This window comes from Haliotis rubra, unplaced genomic scaffold (genome assembly GCF_003918875.1).
Source record: "Haliotis rubra isolate DU_JTF1 unplaced genomic scaffold, ASM391887v1 Scf395, whole genome shotgun sequence".
Taxonomy (NCBI): Eukaryota; Metazoa; Mollusca; class Gastropoda; order Lepetellida; family Haliotidae; genus Haliotis; species Haliotis rubra.
This window is the reverse complement of record NW_025767074.1, coordinates 726,574-743,739: the sequence shown is the minus strand read 5'-3', so window position 1 is coordinate 743,739 and position 17,166 is coordinate 726,574. Positions and strand designations below refer to the sequence as shown.

At 39.5% G+C, this 17,166-nt stretch overlaps 1 protein-coding gene across 1 annotated transcript in view; it reads right to left on the bottom strand.

Annotated features, from left to right (window-relative positions):
* Positions 1–304: 304 nt before the first annotated feature.
* Positions 305–17,166, bottom strand: part of LOC124286904 — a 54,410-nt gene continuing 37,548 nt past the window's right edge. The window contains exons 3-7 of the mRNA XM_046723343.1: positions 15,180–15,269; positions 12,739–12,894; positions 6,025–6,120; positions 2,577–2,731; positions 305–1,198 (exon numbers count right to left, since the gene is read on the bottom strand). Coding sequence (XP_046579299.1) covers positions 2,587–2,731; positions 6,025–6,120; positions 12,739–12,894; positions 15,180–15,269 — 487 coding nt within the window. The 3' untranslated portion in view covers positions 305–1,198; positions 2,577–2,586. The remainder of the gene's footprint in view (positions 1,199–2,576; positions 2,732–6,024; positions 6,121–12,738; positions 12,895–15,179; positions 15,270–17,166) is intronic.

The window sequence follows — 17,166 nt, the reverse complement described above, 5'->3', positions numbered from 1 at the left end:
CAGAAAATATAGAGACAATTAAATATTTCCGAAGTTTTCGAATAAAAATGATGTGAGGGACGTATATGACGTTGTAGAAAGTTACTGCATTTGCATCACCTGTAAAATGATTCTATCCAATATGTAACGGAACCCGGGTTTTCGGCGTTACAAACGGTATAATCACCAGACCACTCCGTTATAAAGCTTACATCTGCATTGATGATCTGATCAGTGGATAGTCTCAAGGCAGTAGAGCTTCACGGAGTAAACATACTTAGAGCTTCACGGAGTAAACATACTTAGAGATGACACGAAACAGGAAGAAGATGGAAAGCTGTTTATTCGACAAAACATACTTCGTGACGCTGGCCCTTGTGTTGTATATCATACATATAACGGACATCACCTGGACCGGGCATGCCGATATATATCTGATATATAACCAACATATATCTGACATAAACATTCGCATTCAACACGTGGCGTTGCACGCAATTACAGGACGATGACATTTTTTCAGAACAATTGGCATTGCAGTCAATGCTACCATCAAAATATTTTGATTTCTTATTTTTCGTAGGAGAAGCAGCATTTGTTAAGAGGAAATGGATTTCTGTTATCGACACTAAGACAATGGAAATGTGACATGCAACTCACTGAAATCCGATAAGCCAAAGGAGAGTGTTAAATCAAAATGACGCCGGCAGTTTTCACACGGCACCACCCTCAAGGTCAAGGCTGTCTGTCTGTCCCACAGCTACAATCAAGGCTTGCGTATTTAATTAAATTCCATTAGTTAATTAATTGACCGGGGTATCGTTGATTAATGCATGAGAGGAGTGTTTCTTTCTGAACTTCATCTGCCTTGACACTGTACCTTAAGGACAGTCGTTTACCTTTCATTACAGAAATGTACAGCTTTGATAAATCAGCAGAAATTACAGATGAACGATGGATAGGACACACTTCATCTTGCAGATCACCTTTTCACTGTGTTCTGACATACTGTGATCATGAAGTTAAACGTGATTCAAGTATTTTGTTCTGAGATTCTGAGATTGCACACAAGATGTACTGGACTGGCGTATGGGTCTTAGGTCACGCAGTTTTAGGTGATAACGATGATGTCGCAAAGAAAGCAATGATGAAGACGCTGGCGTTTCAGCTGTCACGGTGGTTGAACCTTCTGATGACCTGTGAGCCAGTACAGCCGGACCTGAGAAGGAGGAAGACAAGGATGAAGGAGGAGGAAGACAAGGATGAAGAGAATGAATGAGAAGATATTGCAGGGCTTACAACTACATCGTCTCGTACAACTAATTTCTTTCCAGAAAGTCCGTGGTCTTGACTACAAGTTGTCCGACTTCCATTTGTGGAAGCCGCTGAGGCGTCTCGCTTTGTGTGCTGGCGATTAGGCGCCTGACTCTGAGAGTGTGGGTTCAAATCCCGGATGGGACTCCACCCAACAAAAGTGCTAGAATCTGTACTTTACTAAGAAAGTGTAATCTCAAATATAACATGTGTTAAATGTTTGCTTAACGTTATGAATAGGACAACATTTACACTGTATGAAGGCGGCGTAACTTGGCGTAACCTATCATACATCGGAAATCATGGTCCTTTGTTGGTATTGTCTATATCATCGTGTCATATCATGCGTAGTTTAATGCAAGACATTACGTGTCTCATAATATAATTATTCATCCTATCAAGCATATTAAAACATGACATTTCATATTTTTATTATCGATCGGTACTTCACAACGGACTGTGAAAGCCTCGTTGTTGTAGAGAGGGGAACACACATACACACAGAGAATCCGCATCGCTCGTACACTGTGCCACCAGACGCACCCTCTCTCCATTCTCTTCTCTTCCCCTACCCTCCCCGCTCCCAACCCCGACTGTCACCCGACTACACCCAGGCTGACAAGAAAGAAATCAGTCGGCGGTGGGGTAGCCTAGTGGTTAAAGCGTTCGCTCGTCACGCCGAAGACCCGCGTTTGATTCCCCAAATGGGTACAATGTGTGAAGCCCATTTCTGGTGTCCCCCCTACGTGATAATGTTGGAATATTTCTAAAAGCGGCGTGAAACTGAACTCACTCACTCACCCTACGAAATCAAGTTAGTTATCGCATACAAATATCTGAAAAATAAACACTATTCACATGGAGCCTCGGACAACCCGTACACAATTTAGACTTGCCAAATCATTATATGCTTGAGTAAGACACCTCTTTAATTCTATTGGAGTTTTTGATAGGTATTTACAAGATGGAAGAACATGGATGAACTTTTTATGGTTAACAACTTCTTTGGTATGACGTTTCAGAGCTACTTCCTGCTCCTTCATTGGAATTCCCTCGGTTCATGGACTAGATGGGGCGATGGGGTAGCCTAGTGCTTAAAACGTTCTCTCGTCACGCCGAAGACACGTGTTCGATTCCCCACATGGGTACAATGTGTGAAGCCCATTTCTGGTCTTACTAAGTACAAAGGTTTAACACGATTTCGTGAAACTATTGCTTGAATATTGCCAAAAGCGGCGTAAAACCATACTCCCTCACCCACTCATGGGCTAAACTGTACTCACTGAGACTGTTTTAAGGCTTGTTGAGGTGGCTCTGCAGATCACGTCGCCGCCGACCTGGGCTGTGAGGACTACGTAGGTAATAGTACTGGCTAGCTGCGCGGTCCAGCGACTCGGTCAAGCACAGACCTCCTAGTCGTAGACTGCACGATCTCTTCCTGCAACACAGGGCATTGTCATGTTGTCATGGAAACAACGATAGTAAATGTGTATTTTCACTCCTTTCAGCCCATAAGCCTTCATGGAGGCACGATATGGCTGAAATAGGAGAACATATATTTTAGCTAGCTCACTCAAGCCTTTATGCTCAAACGCTATGTGCAGTCAAATTTACGGCTAAACATGCATTTGTTCCATGCTTGCATAGTGAAAATATTTTCTTAAATTAGTAGTAATGTTAGAGTTTGGTAAAGACGTCAACATTTTAAATTTCTGGAAAGAGCAGTTTAGGATTTATGCATTCATACAAGCATTGTTTCTGAAGTAATAATAAAACTGAGTTTACATCTTCAAATCTGCATCACCAACCACCTCGTCTAATTCTTAATTATTGATAAATAGAAGCGACAAAATCCATTGTTTCCACGTCCATAAGAAATACATTTACGTTTCATAAATCAATGTCTGGAAAGACATCATGCTGTTAAAATGGAATCTGAAAATACTTTTAAATAAACTCATGGGCCTTGTAGTTTGTCAACCCAAAACGATTATCCAGACTTATTTCCACTTAATGTAGGTAGTGTTTCCTTAGAAGAAAAGATTTAATTTAATTTCTTCAGCAACGCTGGTTATACTGGTAAGCTTATATGATATGTAGCATAGAATATATCTGAAGCACAGATTTTGAATTATTAATATACAGTCGTTTCTACTGCATGAAATGATGTTGGTCCATTAATGGTACGAAAATGTTAAAATCTGTGTAGAGAAACGTTCAAACTAACACCTGTACAGTCTTCCCACTCAATTGGTATCGCCAAAAGAATGAAATACAATAATCAACCTCTTTTTTCATTTGACGTCGGATGACGTCATCAGTGAATGTCAAGCTATTATAATACGTCATCAACAGATCCCGTTACATAGCCTGAACAAGAGGCTGATTTCAGTGAATTATTTTGTAGCCTTGACATTTCGTATGTCTGTCTTCATGTTTCGATCATTGTCCTGTCAGATTCCATATCCCATTAATGAACTCAATATTCAATTCTTTATTCTCATAAACTACCTTGGTGGTACAAGAGCATATATTGTAAACATATATACAAATATATTTCAAATTCAAGATAGCAGAAAACAACTTATTAACATTTTTTCCTGACAGGAGATGGTAGATGTAGGGTATATTTTGATAAATTTATTTGTCTCGAGATGTTTTTGCAGATAATATTTTCGTAAACTTTGTTTTATTGGGAAAAGAGTTTAGTGGTTGGGTAAATATTGTTTCCTCAAAGTATCTGGTGCTTTGCAATGAAAAATATAATGATATTCATCTGCGATGCTTATAGAAGTGCATAGTTGACACGTTCTCTCTTCCCTTGAAATATAATACCAGCGACCCGTCTCAATAGGTAAACTATGGTTACATGTTCTAAATCTCTATAATTGTAAAGACATACGTTTTGGAAGGAGGAGATATGGATCATAATTAGGAAATGGCTTCAGGTGATGATAGTAAATTCCTTTGGGACTAGAAATAATGTCATTGTGCCAGTTTTGGATAAATTTATCTTTCAGAATATGTTCAACTTTTGAGACCTGCAACTGGATTGTACAAATTAAGGGATTGTCAAAAAACATACGAGAGTCCAGTATTGTCTAATATATTTTTAACGTGCGAGAGCCAGGGATTATCTTTTTTATTTATTGTTCTTTGAAGTGATAAATAATTGTAAATTAAGTTGGTAAGCTTATAAACACTTTGGTAAGTTGACTTGTGCCAAAAGTTTATAGGCATAAGTCTAATAGGGAATCTTCCTAGTTCTCCATACAGCATAACACAACGAGGGGGTGAATTTCTTAATCCTGTAATGAGTCCTAATTTTCTCCAATATTTCAAGGTTTTCAAAAGACCAGACTTCTGCACCATAGGTCAAAATAGGTATTAGCATTAAGTCAAATGCTGACAATAAACAGTCTAAAGTCTAAAGATGTTGATTTCAGTGAATTACTTTGTAGTGTTAACATTTCGTATGTCTGTATTCATTTTCCGATAATTGTGTTGCCAGATTCTATACGCCATTGATACACTCAGAACACATGCTTGGGATCAGTAATTTATGGGCTATTCTCAGAATAAAGTAGTTGTTCCTCAGGCCGTGATACAAAGCTGACAATACCACATGCACTGCAATACATTTTGTCGATAAATCTCCTATTTCAACATTTACGTATTAAATGTTTTGTTAATGTGTGTATTGAAACCTTCTTGATTAGTTCTACAGTTTCAGATTAGGAGGCGGGGTAGCATTCCGATGTCAGGAACATACATGTATGGTAATTTATTGTACAGAAATATAACAATAATTTATCGAAAGTTTTTAACACACCTTTACATTTTCAGATTAGGAGGCGATGTTGTATTTCAGTGTCAGAAACATACATTTATGGCCATTTATTGTACAGAAATATAATAAATGATTTTAACATTTTCTGTATCTTGTATCCAATTGTACCTTTTCCAACGATACAAACTATTACCATTTAAAAAAATTGTTTATTAATTCACTAATGTCTACATTTCTGTGAAAGAGCATTTTAACGTCATTATTACAGTACTGTCATTATTACGGTATGCCTCTCAAGAACCGTTACTAATGTCGTTAGCGAAACACACAATTTTCATTTTGAGTCTCTAAATTGAATATTACATTTTAATAGCCTTGTATAAGAATTAATGACATTTTGAAACCGAAAGCATTAATTGTTCATTTCAATCTCGTCTAACAATACCATTTGTACCGACAACCACACCGCACTTATTGGAGTGCGGCCTTGTTAGAATACAATTCTATAAGATCAATTAATACATTTGACTAGTGAACTGCATCCCTTGAGTTTCATGACAAGACAAATATAGCCAAGAACACTTCAAGTCTGTTCATGGTAAAGGTCTTGTACCACAGCCACATGGGGAACCCTAGAGACACCATTCCTGGAGGAGCATGCTGTATAAGAGACCGTATGGTCCGACACGGTTCATTGTGCCGCCATTTCGTTCATCTTTGACAATGCTTTCTGTCTCTGTTGTTATCCAAGACTCGTATATTTACTGTCCGTCGTGAGCGGTAAAACAAGATTCACCCACGCTGGAACTAAAACTATTAAAAATATATTTAAGAAAATTAAGACCTTACAATAAAATGGGGCTGCCTTCGACAGTCGGTGGGGTTCTTAATGCAGTCAATTATAGCCAAGAGACCATTGGAGAAGGTCTAAATAATCTCACCTCGGGGGTGGCTGGATTTCATTCTGTTTAATCTTGAGGAGAAGGTACTTGAGTGTTGCTATAGCTTGGCGTTTGAGGGAAATCTCCTCCAGCTCACTGAAAAAAGGTCAATAAAAATGAAAAAGATCGAACATTTTCATTCAATTCACATGATCAATATATTTCATCAAAACATGAAATTCGTCAAACCGGAATGAAGGTCAACTTGCGTTTAATGGAACAGTAAGACCGGAAGAGTATGATGCTGTAAATGATGCAGTGTAATGATCCAAGTCAGTGGTGATGTTTATGATCAACATATTTCATTGGACCTGTTTAACAAGGTTTTAACAAAATACAACGATAGTCAGTAAATGTACTCGATTCGATTCTTTGGTTAAATACTTTTAGATATTTTTTTGTCACGTGTCCTACGCACACGAAGTGGATAGACAATATGATTGAGAAGGCATGTTTATTTTGGCATGACGACATATATATCATGCATATTAGGTCCGTTGTCGTTGTTTGAAACAGTAACGTGTTTGAAAACAGTGCCTGTAACCCATTCATAACTGGATGCTATGATATACGAACGTCAGTCAACACCGGGTGTTTAGGGGGTCAATGCCCTTATTGCACTCCAGCCCCCCCGGTCTGAGATGCTGATAATTCCATTCATCCTAATATAAAATTACGGGCATAATCTAACATGAAACTGAATATAACTATGTTAACTAACATCTTCAAAGGAAAACGTTTTATAACCAATACTGAGTCTTTGAATAGGGATCTACACTGGTTCCAGATGCGCCATTAATGAACATCTTCTTTGTCCATCGTTGCTGATTACCCCAGTGTATGGTATTGTTAAGCGGGCCACCAGCGCTAAAGGCTAGTCTAATCACAGCGGAAGACAACAATATCAAGTCGGAATCAAGCAAGCCAACACTTAATTTGCTAGGGTAATCGTGTTAGTAGCTCGGAACTGGCATCAGGACAACGCCGATACAGCAATTAATTAGTGAGTCTACAGAGTCGATTGAGAAGCGAGTTTGTGACCTCCGCTAGTGGGGTCAGACAGGAGTTGCAAGACTTCCTCCAGACGGAGCACCTGTGATCGTAGCAGATATATGTGATACGCCAACATCGTACTAATTTCACGTCGTTCACGTTAACGTAAATGATGTGCGTAATCAGAAAGTCCCTTTTGAGACTAAATATCCTTATCAATGATAAAGCTCCAGGACAAGGTTTGTATACTAAAAAGAAACATACAACTCTGGGGGCGGTGAGGTAGCCTTGTGGTAAAAGCGTCAACTCGTACCCGGGTTCGATTACCCACAAGGGTACAATGTGTGAAGCCAATTTCTGGTGTCCCCTGCCGTGATATTGCTGGAATATTGCTGAAAGCGGCGTAAAACCATACTCACTCGCTGTATTTATTCTGATTTACAAGTACAGTGAAACACTGTTGTGACGAACATACGGGTGTCTTGTAGTAAAGGCGGGGTTCCATATTTAGTGCTCGGTTGTATCGAATCTCGGATATCCCGAAGTCCCTTCAACTTCGACACAATGTGTTTGACTGCAAATTGTACATCAAATTCTAAGATGCTTTGACATGAATTGATATTCAAAAGTGAGAAGAAAACCCTTTGCTCGTCATTACATTGCCCAAATATCAGAAGACTTTTATTAGAGAGAGTTCAACGGTTTAATTTCTTATGAAATAAGAAGTAAATTACATCATCAAAGCTTTAAGACATACATCTTTAGGTTTGAAATGAGGAAGGAAAAATATTGGAACCCAGAATACATTTTCAAGGATACCCAAAGACCAACTGAATGTAACGGTGTTTTCGAAAGGCAAGATACTGGTCTTCTTATAATTAGGAACGTAGGCCAATCATGATCAATAATCCAGCACATATATACCTACTCATGCACATATATTCCTTCACTTTATGCTGAAAACCTTTGTACAAGATGTTTAACTGCAAGATGTTTAGCTGTCATCTGTGTATTTGTTTCTCACCGGGGCAATGGGGTAGGCTAGTGGTTAAAGCGTTGGCTCGTCACGCCAAAGACCCGGGTTCGAATCCCCACATGGGTACATTGTGTGAAGCCCATTTCTGGTGTCCCCCGCCGTGATGTTGCTGGAATATTGCTAAAAGCGGCGTAAAACCAAACTCAGTCAGTCAGTCAGTTGTTTCTCGCCTTTCTTTAGCATAAGTCACTACACAAACATAAGCACGTTTATTTACACATCTTCGACTATGTAGAAAACATTGAATGGCATTCACGTCCGAAGTCACACAATAAACCCACCATACCAGATAACTATTACTATCGCTCCATCAACGGTCTACGTAGTACCATTGGGAGTCACAACATACATGTATATACATCATTGGAATAAGCGAGCTAAATTGGACATTCACGATGAAAATAAATAGCGATTTGTACTCTGCAGCCACACAGTAAATATTCCTGGCTAATAATACACAAAGGATAGTATGTATCCCTTGACGCAACACACACTGAACTGATCTGATCTCATGGTCCAAGCATCATTTGTTCAATTCCTTTGTTCCTGTAATATGTTTCCAGACGAAGACCAACAAGTACACAGTTTACAAGACATGAAGGGACACTGTCAAAGTTTCCTCTTCTTTTCAAAAGATAAAAGTCCTTTCAAAAAGTCTTCTTCAGGTGCAAAAAACAGTCTTCAGCATCTTCTTGTAATTTCACACAAACCAAATTATCCTTCAAGAAACTGAAAAACGTTTGCATAATGCCCACCTAGGTATATTCGTAAATGCACAGACAGTGGCTATTGGGCCATGTTCTTGCAACAGAGTCCCCAATAAGAAAATCAATGGTAATGATATTGCAGATAAAATATTTCTGTGAAAAAGGTTAATAGTCGCGAACCGAGACTGCTGACTTCAGCAACGAACTGTCATTATGTCAAGATAGACTACTGTAAATTGATCTGAGGTTTTGCCTAATGTTATGCTTCCTTTCGGCAAACCGAGCATCATATCGAGTCTGCCTGTGAATATGTAATCACCGACCTGGACAGAAGCTATCTGGTATGTTTCAAATTCATATCAATGAAAATTCTGTTCCGTCTGTGACAGGTGAGCCATCCGCAATTAAATGAGATAGAAGAGCATCACCGCCCACAACTACGTATAAATAGGTTTACTTCTTTCTGTGATGAAGTCAGTGCTAAAGGGAGAGAATGCTGGGTTATGACGGACTACTTGATAGTGAGTGAGTGAGTGAGTGAGTGAGTGAGTTTTACAACACTGCTAACAATATTTCACCTATATCACGGTGTGGATACTTAGAATGAATTGAAACTTGCGAGAACACTTCATATGCAAGCAACCAAATTACCTGGATTATTTGAGATCTTAAGTTGATATGTGCATTTACGTGTACATGATGACATAAGTAATATAACTGTAACATTCTGGCTATCATTTGTTTATTTTTCCAACGTTTTATTCAGAAAAGCCCCTTTTGAATACAAATACAACATAATGGCGTGTGTTTTTCAAGATTGAATCCAATATTTCTAAACTGAGAAACATAATATTTTTTTGTGTAAAGAACTTATATATTTGCACATTTCTATGTGCTTTAACCCTACTTTTTTCGCTATATTTTCATCACGTTGAACGTATGAACATTCAGGAAATTTTGTAATTCATAAATGATGACAGCTATATGTTGTGTCATTACATGAACTCAACTCAAGGGCTGTTTAATCAATTATGCATAGTATATTACATTAATGGTGTTATATATAATCATATAACGTTGGAATATACCCTCGATATTAACACCGGCAGGTGCAATGGAAGTTTTTTTTTCTGCTCTCCATTTTATGTGAAACATATGACAATGAATACATGGCATATGATACACGAGTCGGGCAATGTATATCAGTCACATTTATATATCATGCGGACACTATGCAATGTATGTCAGTCACATTTGTATATCATGCGGACACTATGCAATGTATATCAGTCACATTTGTATATCATGCGGACACTATGCAATGTATATCAGTCACATTTGTATATCATGCGGACACTATGCAATGTATATCAGTCACATTTATATATCATGCGGACACTATGCAATGTATATCAGTCACATTTGTATATCATGCGGACACTATGCAATGTATATCAGTCACATTTGTATATCATGCGGACACTATGCAATGTATATCAGTCACATTTGTATATCATGCGGTCACTATGCAATGTATATCAGTCACATTTGTATGTCATGCGGACACTATGCAATGTATATCAGTCACATTTGTATATCATGCGGACACTATGCAATGTATATCAGTCACATTTGTATATCATGCGGACACTATGCAATGTATACCAGAGACTGTATATCAAATAACAAAAATTACGAAATCCTTATTCAACATACATCAGACATGCGATAGACGAAGAATGTTTCAGGATATGTTGATATGGTGTGTGAGAGACATACGTTGGGCGATGTATATCAGACAGACATCAGATTAGTTTTACAGACACGTGTGAAATTCTGTAAATTAAACACACATCGAGTAAAGTGTATTTGACGTAAGATATACATGCATATATACAGACGCATATATACGCTATGTTCATCGGGCGATATCAAAGGTCATCATACACCAAATGATATACAATGTGTATATTATATACAGATAAGCAGCTTAAAGTTTACAGCTGTTAAATACGTGTCAGCCAATGTTCACAGGACGCTGTACATGGTACAATGTGTGGTAGGTACTTCCGACAATGGCTCTACAGCATGTAGATACAAAAAACAAACACATGAAATTGTCCACAATTACGTAACGTCTCGGGAATATATCAGTGCCATTCGTGAAGATCCGGTTAGAATTCGATCTCAGAATCCGGCGCTTCTCGTAAGGCAACTAATGGGATCGGGTGGTCAGACTTGCTTACTTGGTTGATACATGTCATCGTATCCCAATTGCGTAGATCGATGCTCATGCTGTTGATCTCTGGATTGTCTGGTCCAGATTTGATTTTCTACAGACTGCCCCATATAGCTGGAATATTGCTGAGTGTGGTGTTAAACACCAAAACAAACAATCGGGTTGTCAGACTTGCAGACTCGGTTGATACATGCCATCCCAATTGCCTTAGATCGATGCTAATGATCTCAGTCACCAGGTTATCTGGTCCAGACTCGAATATTTACCCAGCACTGTAATATAGCTGTTATATTGCGGTTGTAACAAATACCAAAACCAAAGCTATATCTGTGCATAGGTCTGACCTGACAGAAACAACTTGAAGATTGACCCGTTCATATATATCCTATCCTTCTTTAGAACTCGGACCAAAAAGGATGTTCATGTAACAAAGGCATCTAAAACTTGACGATACAAAACGTAACACCTTTATGACGTAACATGTAACGTAAATAACTAGTTCATCGGATTTACCGTGACAGCGTTCTGAACCCGACCTTTCCAGAAGTCTCTAATGGCAGGACACCACTAATTCTTTCCACAACTTCCATATTTGGAAATATTTCATTTCATAATAGGGCTACGGTGTTTGGTCACGACACACAAACACACACCTTCCTGTCTGAGGTTTAAGTCTCAAGCCGATCAATTATCACAAAACTTTACTTCTGGACAATGGTTTTCATAAAATGGGAAAAATCGATAGTTTTCAGTTTATTTAAAGGTTTGCTGCAAAACATTACTCGGCCTAAAAGAACTAACCACACATTTTCATGTTTAATTGCAGGCGTCCTGTTTTCTGAAGAGCAGGTACTAAACAGGACACAATCTCCGGCTACAAGATGATTATTTATTGAGACTTAAGAATCACGACTGGCAATTGACGTTTTTATTCGCCACAGACGTGGAAGACTATTACCACTGGGAGATGAAGTGAGGCGAAATGGGATTGAATGTCGTGGTAAAGATTGTGCGTGCGTATGTGTGTGGACGTATGGGTGTTTCGGTGCGTGTGTGTGAATCAATGTGTGTGCGCCTGCGTGTGTGCCTGTGAGTGTTGTGTGTGCGCATATGTGTAGTTTGCGCGTGTAGATGTGTGCTCTCTCTCTCTCTCTCTCTCTCTCTCTCTCTCTCTCTCTCTCTCTCTCACACACACACACACACACACACACTACCCGTAAACATCCGGGTTGGAATTGATCTTCAGTAACCAATGCTTGTCGTAAGAGGAGACTAACGGGATCGGGTGGTCAGGCTCGATGACATGATTGACACATGTCATCGCATCCCAATTGTGCACATCAATGCTCATGCTGTTGATCACTGGATTGTCTGGTCCAGACTCGATTATTTACAGACCGCCGTCATATAGCTGAAATATTGCTGAGTGCAGCGTTAAACAACAAACCAACCAACCAACCAAAAACGTATGTAACCTACCCGTGAAGATCTGGATAAGTATTGGCAGTCAGCATTACCATGCTTGTTAGAGGCGACTAACGGGATCGGGTGGACTTGGCTGACACATGCCATCGTATCCCAATCCCAATTGATGCTCATGATGTTGATCACTAGATTGTTTGGTCCAGACTCTCGATTGTTTACAGACTGCTAAGTGATCCGTTAAACAAACAAACAAACAAACAAACAAACAAACAAACCATATATATACAGTAAACAAGGGCATATAATGCACCCACCGCTCGGCCTCGCTGTGCATGGCGGGAGTAATGGCTCCACCGTTCCTCTTGCCAGGGCTGTAGCCGTTGTTAAGCCACTCACGAGACAGCATGCGGTCGTCCATGCTGGCGAGGGCGCAGTGGTGGCTGTTGATGCCTATTGCACACGTGCGCTTCCTGCAAGAAAAGAACGCGTACTTCATAATCTAAAACAGTTACAATGAAAACCGCCCAACTCATCGACAGCTTATCGACGTTGGTGTAAGGTTGTGTTTCACAGGTGGGGCAGGATCCGCTCACCTTTTCTCGAACCCCTGGTGTCATCACTATTTTTAATATAGTAATTCATAAACACATGCTCATTACTAGAGGTAGGTATTGCAGAGAATTTTCATATTGCGATATATTGCGATGCGACAGCATATATTGCGATATGTATTGCAATATATTGCAAAAAGGTTTTTTAAACAAGAAGTTAAGTTAATGTTTGATTTATAAAGCAAAAACACTAGATCACAATGCTTGATTAAGCTTTAATAAAAACTTTTAATCATGGCAAAATTAAAATGAAAATAATATTTGGCACAAACGAAACAAGGAAAAGGACATAACAGAGATCACTGATCATTAATGAGTAAATATTTAAAACATTCAGATAAAAAAACAACAATGCGAAACACTTGAACAAAAGTTAAGAACACAACTTCAAACCGAACTGATTTTGACTTTCTATGTGAAAAACGGAAATATCGGAAGATTTCCAAGTGTTACGAAGTTTTCTGAATGCATGTCAAAGTACCGGTTTTCGAACAGCATATTGCAATACGTATCGTTTTCATGTCTGAACCGGTAAATACCGGTAAATCGGTTATATCGCGCAGCCCTAGTCATTACAGAGTTGGAATCGTAGTCGCTCGTATTTATCTCGCAGAGGCAGTTCAACTGTGGGCTTGAATTCAAACTACACCACTTTGGAACTCTTTCCTACACTACGCAGTCGCCGCGAAGAGCTGCAAAATTGCTGACGCAGCGTGAAGCAATATTTACTCACTTACATTACGCAGACTTGCAATTAGAACTATTAGAAGACTGTTCAAAATGGCGTAAGCAACTCCCTGGTGAAGAATTACTTCGGCGAAAGTCTTCAGATAGAAAACATATAAGGTGGCTTTAAACAAATATATTCGAAAAGATAAACATTATGCTTACGAAGCCATGTTTTCTTTGAACTTTGCAAGAAAAGCTGTACAGTCTCACCTCTATTTTTATGCTCACAAGTCTTTTCATTAAGATTTTTCTGTTTGTAATTTGGACCAGCCAAACGAGTGGCTGACGGCATGAATCGTCGGGAAACTCAAAGACATTCAGTCCGACCAGTCACTGTCCCCCTCGATATAAGTTGTGTTCATTACGATGAGACAGCAGCTGTTATGAGCAATAACAATCAATATGACATCGACCTGTGAGTAATCGAGGCTGGTCCAGACAAACCAATGGTTGATGTTAAGAAGAACATCACACATCGTGTGGGTACGGTAACACAATCAGCCATGCCATCCGATTCAACGTAAGCTTCGTTCAGTAGGCATGATATATCTGTTACATAAGACCATGAGATCTCTTGAAAACTGGAGGGGCGGTGGGGTAGCCTAGTGGTTAAACCGTTCGCTCGTCACGCCAGAGGCCCGGGTTCGATTCACCACATGGATACAATGTGTGAAGCCCATTTCTGGTGTCCCCCGCCGTGATATTGCTGGAATATTTCTAAAAGCGGCGTAAAACTAAATTTACTCACTCACTCGAGAACTGGTCGTATTCCTAAAGATCATATTACTGCATTCCGGAGATCAATACAACACGACTACAACCTCTGTTATTGGCACTACATCATCAGATCGGTGAACAGAAGCGACTAAACCATTTCCACAATCACTAGAATATCTGCTGAAAACCCGTCGGTTGCATAATTCCGACTACATCATAAGGATGTGCTTATGAATCACTATCAATTAGTGAAGTTTGGTCCATATGCTGATTTAACATTCCAATAACTTTTTAAATAGATTTGAGACTGCACGTACGTTTCCGCAATGCCGAGTATTGAAAGAACAGATTTACATCCCCTGTGAATGAAAGATTTGAGGCTCTTCCTCCGAAGGTTGTTTTTAATCAAGCGCCTGTTTCCCCCCAAACATGGAACAACACATCTCAGCCTAAAGACTGGTGGAAGCATATTCGGCCTTCGATTCATATCAACACAAACCAGCCTTTAAAGGGCTCGTTATCACTAAAACCACGAGCTGGAATATTCACTCATTCTATTCAGTCTTACTTCAAATACTGCTGTGAATCATATTTTGATGTGTATGCATTATTCCTTTACACGTTGGTTTAATGAATATGCATGTTGCACCAAGGGGTGATATGAATATGCAAGGACTTCATATTTACTGTGTACCTACTGTTTGCTCTGTAGGTCTGTGTCCATCCCATCCAGAGCTGTCCGTAACGCACTCATGTCTAATTTGGACGTGTCTCGTTTCTGAAGCTGGCTGTAACAACAAAAGAACAAGAACAATAATAATAAGAAGAACAACAAAAACAACAAAACTGCAGGTATCATTGTATGTGTTGGAGTGCGGTCCTGTGCATAGAGCTCAGGTCACAAATCAGCACGGAGAGATTTTGGATCGGTGACCGTGTTTGGCAGCTTGACTCCTGAGAGTTTCTAGGACTTCAGTCCTGCACATCTGATACACGTGGTCTCACCTTAGGCAAGTGAGTTTGTTCCAAATTGCCTCTGTACAGCCAGCAGAAAATGGGTACCCGGTGGAATAAGTAAAAAATCAGTTCATATCTGTGTGCTTTGAACAGGAATGGCGCATTATCAATTTTAAAGGGAGGGCGTGGTTTGATTTACGTGGAGGCTCTTCATGACAGAATTTTATTGTGAAGTATGTCAAAACATGATGAAAACAAAGAAATCCGCCGTTTTCGTTACGAGCCAATGTTGGATTTTTTTGTGCAGTATTTTCAGAAGAAGAGTAGCCGCGCAGAGTCATTCACACGGACTTAAAAGGGAAACAAAAGGCTTTGCTGATCAGGTTCCCGATCCACAAAGCGTTCGTAAAGTTACGACCTCTCGTGATTCTATAGTTAACCATAGGCTTACGAATGTCGTAGCGCTACGATCGCTTTGTGGATCGGGACCCAAGACCCGTCACTTCTCACTCGAAACTGTCAAAGTGTGATTTTACTTCAAATTGTAATGTAGTCCAACACCTTGTCAGTGGATGCCCATCATTTGCACAGGATCAGAAGCAACATGATTCTGTGGCCCGAAGTTTTTACCGTCCTCACTATGCTTCTGGGTTTGACTCCGAGGTCCATCCATGTATGACCTGAATACGTAGAGGGGGGCGTGAAAAAGGACAATTGTAGAATTCTTTGGACCAGATGAACTATCAGTAGTAGCCCGAAATTACAAATGAACGTTCACATTAATCTTCCTAAAATACCTGAGGCTGTCGTCACTCTCGACGAATATATGGGCCCACAATATGAAGTCCCAGTTTCATTTGCATGGCGTTTATTGTTGAGTATATGCAGCTGCCCGAACATTACATCTTTAAAGGGATAAAGGATGTACCTATTATACCTAGGGACAATCTTATAGAACAGATGATCACACGACACGCAGTTATTCATGGATAAGAAATAGCAGACATCCTCCACTCTCCTATATCGGCCCAGTGCATTCCTCGGTAAAGAAATATAGACATTCCATTGAAACATACCCTCATAAGCTACTCATAAAAGGTGGAAACATTGCAGTTATGTAAATTTTATTTGATTCAAATGCAAATCACCACTTTTAACTCATATGACATCCAAACCATACTGCATAAGGCGTACCTAGTAACATATATCCGACGATTTCCAATTCACTTTTCTGAATGTGAGGCGGGAGTCGAGATATGATATTCAAGCCCACCAGACATAACTTTCCCCGAATAAAGAGGTCCTCTGTTCCAGATCGAATAGCGTCCAATACCGTGTACATACAGGAACGTCGTCTTTTGTAATACTTGCATGCTTTACAGTTTTACACGTTCCTATCGTATATTTAGTCCTATACGAAGGCCTTCCTACAAATGTATCCTATTGATGGATTAAAATCTACACCCGTACTGAATGACTCGAAGGTCTAATGAGGTCTGACAGCTGTTCCCATAGGATTAATACTGTAGTATAGGAAGCAGACCTCTGTCGCCTACTTAGATCGCGACCGTTTATCTCCAAGTTAGTAACAACCATCAGGAATCATGCCTGAACATCAGCTAAACCAGATGGAGTTATGGATGATACCACATGCACACCCATGTGGTTAAAGTGAAGGTAGATATGAACAAAACAACTTTAGGGTTGAAATGAAGGTAGATATGAACA